The sequence below is a fragment of the Alligator sinensis genome, unplaced genomic scaffold (genome assembly GCF_000455745.1).
Source record: "Alligator sinensis unplaced genomic scaffold, ASM45574v1 scaffold881_1, whole genome shotgun sequence".
Taxonomy (NCBI): domain Eukaryota; kingdom Metazoa; phylum Chordata; order Crocodylia; family Alligatoridae; genus Alligator; species Alligator sinensis.
Genome location: NW_005842346.1, coordinates 1,065,346 through 1,072,715, shown reverse-complemented (window position 1 = coordinate 1,072,715; position 7,370 = coordinate 1,065,346). Strand labels below are relative to the sequence as shown.

The 7,370-nt window shown below is 45.1% G+C and overlaps 1 protein-coding gene across 3 annotated transcripts in view; it reads left to right on the top strand.

Moving 5' to 3' along the window:
• The window catches only part of RICTOR (RPTOR independent companion of MTOR complex 2), a 145,698-nt gene that overhangs the window by 128,426 nt on the left and 9,902 nt on the right, over nt 1–7,370 (top strand). For all 3 annotated transcript variants that reach the window (XM_025210396.1, XM_025210394.1, XM_006028940.3), the window contains one exon: nt 1,276–1,509. In XM_025210396.1, coding sequence (XP_025066181.1) covers nt 1,276–1,509 — 234 coding nt within the window. The remainder of the gene's footprint in view (nt 1–1,275; nt 1,510–7,370) is intronic.

The window sequence follows — 7,370 nt, the reverse complement described above, 5'->3', positions numbered from 1 at the left end:
CCGTTCTGGGCACAGGACAAAGGCAGGCTGCCGCTGCACACGCATGGGCTACGCCGGGCTCTTCCCAGCAGCTGTACTGGGAAGGGGTCTATGCCAGTGGTTTTAGCCCCCCTTCCAGCGCCACTGCCACCTGCCCTGCCCAGCCTGAGCACAGCCGCCAGGAAGAGCTTGGTGCAGCGGCTGTCTGCCCTCGCCCTGCACACAAGTCTAGGGGGCAAATTCCCCCCGTGCCTCCCCCAGGGGTGTGCATAGCGGCGGGAGCCACCCCTCCCCCTTGCACCCTCAGACGAGCTGCCTCCTCCGTCCTGTCCTGTCCTGGCTGGACAGCGTCTACCCCTGCTCCAGCCCCACTTCTTCCCTCACTGCAGGGGCCTCAGTCTGCCCTCCCCACGCCCCTTCCTTCCCCCATGCTCCTTTCCATCACAGACTTACCAGCCAAACACTGCTCTCCAAGCTGCTGGGCTGCATTCCTGGCTGCGTGCATGCTGGAGCTACACACGTGCACATGGCATTTATTGGCGCCATCATCTGCCCTATCAGTCCAAAAAGCTGATTGTGGACAATGTCAATTTTCCTTTTAATTTGGTTCCAATACAGTATGGGCCGATGCATCGGTGCACTTCTAGTATTTAGATTTTTTTTATTATAACAATTGAAGCATTGGTAGGCTTCCAAATTGCTTTAAAATTGTAAGTATATTAATAAAATATTGTGTTCAGTTGACACCTATATATATAGTGGTGTTTCATTTTTATCATGGAAAACATGAATGGGGGGGGGGGGGGTGTTAAATCAGAAAATTTTGATTTTTAAACAGAGAAAACCAGGATCCCTGAACATCAGATTTGGGCTGCTAGTATCATAGACTGCTGCGTTGGTTAATCCCTGTTAAAGTGCCTGTTTCTGTTTTTGAGTAGTTAGCTTATAACAAAACTTTCTCATTTGCATTGAAAATAAAAATGAATGTGGACACTTTTTTCATTATTATTTGTGAACTCGTGTTTGCCGTGTATTTTTTTTGCAGTATGTGATGTGCAGATGAAATTTACAAATGTTTGTTTTGCTGTTTTGAGAAATGTGATTCGATAGGATTTACAAAAATGCTACTTTTCATTCTGTGCAACTCACAGATATTGAAGCTAAAACCTCTTCAGAATGAAAACTATAATTTCTAGGTTTTTGACCTAAGCTTAAAAGAATCCATTTAATTCAAGGTATATTAACATAGCCCATATTGGTATTCTGACTTTCTGACATCTAATTGCGTATCTACAGGACTTCCTTCTGGTACTACTGATGTTGTCAAAAGCCCTTTTCAAATGCTTCGACAACAGATCAGCCTCACAGAAATAATGAATACAAGCCGTTCGGATGCCTCTCAGTTTTTAGAAAATACAGAAGACACCGGGCTACAAGAGCACACAGATGAGAACTGCCTTTATTGTGTCTGTGTCCAGATACTGGGATACCAGTCTAATAACAGAGTGAACTCTTCATATACTCATACAGGTTAGTGGGCTTTCAGTAGGAAGTATAGTATTATTGAATGAAATATTATTGGTTTTTGTTGTTTTTGTTTTTGTCTATAACAGTTATGCATCTGTGCTTTCCTTTTATTGACTGTGCTGTTTTCACATAGCAGTTGATACAGATTTTCTTTTGCTGTCAATCATATTTTATGCTGATTTCCTTACTTTCTGTTGTTTCTATTAGTGTTAGTCCTACTGTGTGCATACATTCTGTTTTTAAAGCTTTTAAAAGCTTACTGAAATACACCAATTTAAAATCTAAAATTTGTAACCAAATTTAAGCCTAACCAGATAGATTGGCAACCACAAACGGCGTTGAGACCAGCTAAAAAATATAATTTTCTCATGCAAAAATAATTATTGGTAGAAGCAGAATGTTGGAGAAAAGATGCAGTTGCTTGAGAGGTGATTTGATTTTGAAGTGAAATGGATGATAGGCAGTTTATGTGCCTTCCTACTTAAGCCTGCTTCTGCAGAGTTGGCTTGTGCATGTTTTAGGTAGCATGCGTAGAGAAGAATTTATTTCTGTTTACAGGGATCCTCACCACTTTACCACATAATGATCTACCTAGTTTTGTTTCCTGTTCCATCAAGAATTTTGCATGAATTATTTGGCTAGTCAAGTGGAATTCTACTGGTAGATAACTGAAGCATCACTCCAGTTTTACATCTCCTAAATGTGTGTAACTTGGTTTTCTGCATCTTCACATCTCCCACAGTCTTGGTACATTCAGGCTGTTCCCCTCCTGTTTTTGCATTTTCTAAGTGCCATTTAGTATTGCAACACTGCCCCAACTGCTGGCATCCTTTTCTGTCTAGCAGTTCACTTCACACCTCACCTTCTCTTTTGTAGCTTTGCATTTAATAGTTATTTTCTGATAGCAAGAAGCAATCTATTTCTCTCCTTTTCTCTGGAGTACTATAATCTAGATTAGAATTACTGCAAGAGGCTCCACCGTGGCCACAGCAATGTGGCAACTGCTGCGAAGGGGGCTAAAAATTCTAAAATGAATTGCAAGAAAAGGGTGAGGGGGGGAAAAGAAATGTAAGAGGCACTTTTCCTGAGTCCCCATTCTGACTGAGGGATGGAAAAATGCAGAAAAGTTTTTTCCTGCAGAATAAATTGGGACACATGAGCAGAATGGTCATATTTGACATTATATATAGATCCAACTAGAAGAAGCTCACAAAGGCAAGCAGACCTGCCAAATTTTTGGCAGCACCCAGTTCCACCATCCTTTTGAACAGATAACAAGGAGGAACTGAGAATCCTAGATAAGGGTACATTCAAGTGTGTGTGTTTTTGTGCAACCTATAAGTTGCCAGAGCCTAAAAAGAATGCCCTCACTGGCTTATTTAGCAAAGCATTTCCTGTCTGAAGTAGGTCTTTCCCAAGGATGCAGGCATCTCAAAATAGATTTTGAAGTTTCCTCAGCCAGTTTTGTTGATGTTGCCCACCACATATTTCAATAGCTATGATATCCTAGCTTGATCACTTTAAAGCAAAGGAGAACTCTGGCCATCCTAAATTCCATTCTGCCCCTTAGAAAGTGGCCATATCAACAACATTTATGAATACAGCAGAGGTTTTCAACCACAGCCATAGCATCCAGCTCAGCAGGTAGGCACCACATCTGGTGACATCCATTTCAGACGAACCCTGTATTCCAACCCAGTTCACAGCCTCCTTCATTGTGAGACACAGACATCCGCTAATATTGTGACAGATGGAGCAGTTCATATCCTCGTCACATAGGACATTTATACACGTACTTTTTGTCCCGTGACGTGCCAGAGATCTACCACTATACATGAGCTGAAGCAAACTTCACACTGCTGCGTGCAGTTGTATAAGTGGTGAAATGCGTGTCAGCACGCAGAAAATGGTGGCGGTGCACTTTTGAACTAAAGCACCTCCTATGTGTTTTAGTTCAAAAGTGTGCCGCTGCCATTTTCTCGGTGCTGATACACATTTCATTGCTTATACAACTGGAAATGTCACAGCGCTGGGTGCTTTTCAAAGTGCCTGGCACTGTGGCATTTACACATGTAAAAATGCCCATAATGCCTCAAAAGGGGTTTCCAGCCCAGTAGATGGAAGAAACATTCCTTTTGTCTGTCTGCACTGAAGTATTGGGGAAATGATGACAGGACAAATTCAGGAACCATCAGGCAGCAAAACTAGGTGTGGAAGCACAGTCTCTAAGAGCTCCCTGTGATACTGAACTGTCTCTACCCAGATGTGAATCTGGGGCCCCTGGTAGATGTTATACTGAAGACATGATTAACCAGTTAATCATGTTGCAAGTAATAACCCAGCCAAATATTCATGCAGTTAATCCCACATTAAATTGCATGTATGGCCAGACATTAGCTGATCAGGGCTCCCAGCCTCAGGAGCACATGAGAACCCTTGACTCGTGTGTGCACCCAAGACTGGAAGCGCTGATCAGCTGACTGCTGCTCCCAGCCTCCAGGGCACATCAGACTCAAGGGCTAGAATGTGTCCTGGAGGCTGGGAGCCACGGTTAGCTGTCATGCTCAGGCATGGGGGCACATCAGATCCCTTGACACCACACTGACACTCCTGCTGGGAGCAGCAGCTGATTAAAGTTCCCAGCCTCTGGAACACAATGGAGTCAAGACCTCCCCTGTACGCCAGAGCCTGGCAGCCCAGATCCTGTGATCTGGGCTCCCAGAGTCAAGGGCTGTGGTGCACCTCTGAGGCTGGGAGTGGCAGTCAGCTCGTCGGCACTTCCAGACTTGGGCACATTGGAGCCCTTGATTCTAATATGCTCTTGAGGCCGGGAGCAGGATCAACTTGACTAGCTTTCTACTTGCCTGTGCAGGGGGAGCCTGGGGTCCTGCTGTACCAGCATTGTGGTACAATAGGGATCTGATGTGTGATCCCACAGTCACACTCCCCGCTATGCAGGAAGGAAATGGCAGGAAGCACTATTGTTGGGTTCACACATCAGATTCCATTGTGCCTTTAGCTGTATGTCTGCCAGGGGACTGGGAGACAATTTCACTTCTCAAAAGAATCATCTTTGACAATCTCAAACCAGTGAGTGAGAGTAGTAGTGAGTTGCAGTTCTTTCTCAAACAGCTTCTTCTTTAAAATCAAACTCACCATCTTGAGCAGTCCCAGTAAACACTGCCCTTGGATGCAGGAGCAAAAGAAAAAATGGATCTTAGGTCTATACTTGGTATTTTTCATTTTCCAGAAATTTAGAGGAGATCAGTTTCAGAGCCATCCTGGGTCTCACATCATTCAACACTGGATGGGGGATTCCAGCATGGACAGTAGCATCTCTGTGCCAAGAGAACTTCCTGTCTTGTCTTGTTCTTGTGAACAATTCCAGGCTTTCAGAAAAAAAAATTGGAGATGCTATGACCTGTAACTTATGTCATTGGTTAGGCTGCATTCTAAACCCATATTCAGGCTATCTAAATCTTTCAGATTTTTTTTCACAATGTAAAGTTCACACATCTGTTTTCCAGGTTCTCATCATCTCGTCTTGATTATTCTGATATCTTTTTTTCTGGCCCTGACAAATTCAGTTTTTCTGTGCTCTCATCCATTCAGAATGCTGCTGCAAAGATAGGTGGCAGTCCACTGCTTTGACTAGCTTGCTTACCTCTCTACATTCCTCTTTTAATGCATCAAATACAGGATTACTTGTAGGTGAATACAAGCACTTCACAATGTATTCTATACCTGTCTGTCAGTTCAGTAATTAGAGTTCAGCTTCTGCCTTCAATTAGTCCCTGATGTGTACACATTGGTTGTCATTTTTAAACAGGGATTTTTTTTTCATTTTTTTAAGTTCCCATTGGCTGCGTACTCCTTTTAAATCCCTCCTTAAAATTTTCCATTGCTGTAATAATGCCTACAAAATAGCTTAAGCTAGTTGCTGATGTGATAAGACCACTGTCTACCTTGCTGATAAATACTGTTTGTTTGGACTTCCTTACCTATCTTGTTTTAAACTGTGGAACAGAGACCTCTTTTTCTGTGTTTGTACCACGCCTAATATAGTGGATCCTGATCTATGTCTCATACAGAAATGACATGATAATACAGATCAAAATTCTTAACAGTAAATAAGAGTAGTATAGGCCTTTTATAACTTATAAAATAAAATGACTGCTGGGAAGAAGGAGCCTTTGGAGTGCCACACCAGCAGAGCTAAAAGAAACGGGACAGACTTGAAATAGCTTTGGATGAGCCATCTGATGACAAACCAGAGAAGGGGGATATTTAGAAGGGGTGTTTGAAGATATCCATCAGCAAACTGGAACTTGCAGTTTGAAAGAGCATAGCCCAGGTGTATCAATTTTGGGAAATACTGCTGGCAGAAGCTGCAAAGTAGGGTGTGCGAAACGGGCCGTGTTTGATTCAGATTCAGCCCGAACTGGGGACAGTGATTCAATTTGTTGATTCAGATCACTGTTCCCGATTCAATTTGGCCAAATCTGAAGATTCAGTGCTGATTTGGAGAATCAGCAATTTGGCCATAGACATAGCTTTAAATGTTTTTTCTACATACCTCAGGGTACCAGGTGCAGCTCATGAAGCTGTGATGCTGGATTGGATGGAGCATCCCACAGGAGCACAGGGGGCCCCCCCGTGAGCTCAGTGAACCCGGAAGTGGACCAGATGTACTTTCAGTCTGCTTCCAGGTCCTCCAGGGAGCGCGTGGGGGGCCACCTGCACCTCCCAGCTCAGCCAGCCACGGGAGGACCCCAAGTGTCCCCCCAGACCCAGGAGGTGCTAGTTGCTGAGCAGGGGGGGGGCACGCAGGGCAGGGAGCCCCCCCTGCGTGTTCCCCAGCAGACCTGGAAGTGGACTGGAAGTGCTTCTGGTCCACTTCCGGGTCTGCTGGGGAGCCCGCCGCGCTCCTGTGGGAGGCTCCATCTTCCCCAGCATTGCAGCATTGACAAGCTGCCTCGTACCTTGAGGTATGTAGAGAAAACGTTTAAAGCTGCGTCTATGTCCGAATCTCTCTGAATCTATTCGGAGGGTTTCAATCCAATTTGGAGAGATTAAAGGGTCTCCTGATTTGATTCAGAGATTCAGCCACCGAATAGGGCCAAATCTCCACCGAATCGAATCAGGGACCAAAGCTTCACACAGCCCTACTGCAAAGCTCTTTCTGTTTTGCTTATTTAGACTGAAGGTTATCAGCCTTCTGCCCACAGATGTGGAGCATCAGCGGCATTTAGCTCCAGGCACTCTCCCTGTGCCACCATGGGGAGAACAGTGCTAGCCCATCTGCCCACCTCTGTTGTGGGTCATTCTAGCCCACAGACAGAAAAGTTTGCCTACCCCTGATATTAGACTGTTAGCTCTTGTGTACAAGAGCTATCACATGATTATTTGTATGAAAATTATCTACCACAAGGGGACTTGGCTAGAGAGCCGCACCCAGAGGGTGGTAGTGGATGGGTCCTTCTCGGCCTGGAAGGATGTGGGCAGTGGGGCCCCACAGGGCTCGGTCCTCGGGCCCGCCCTGTTCAACATCTTCATCAGTGATTTGGATGAGGGGGTGCAAAGCTCCCTGTTCAAATTTGCTGATGATACCAAGATGTGGGGGGATGTGGGCACAATAGAAGGGAGCAACAGGCTACAGTCGGACCTTGACAGGTTACAAGGATGGGCGGAGGAGAACAGGATGGGGTTCAACACAGACAAGTGCAAGGTGATGCACCTGGGGAGGAACAACCAGCACCATACCTACAGGCTGGGGAACTCCCCTCTTGTCAGCACGGAGGTGGAAAAGGATCTTGCAGTCATTATTGACTCCAAGATGAACATGGCTCGGCAGTGTGGGGAGG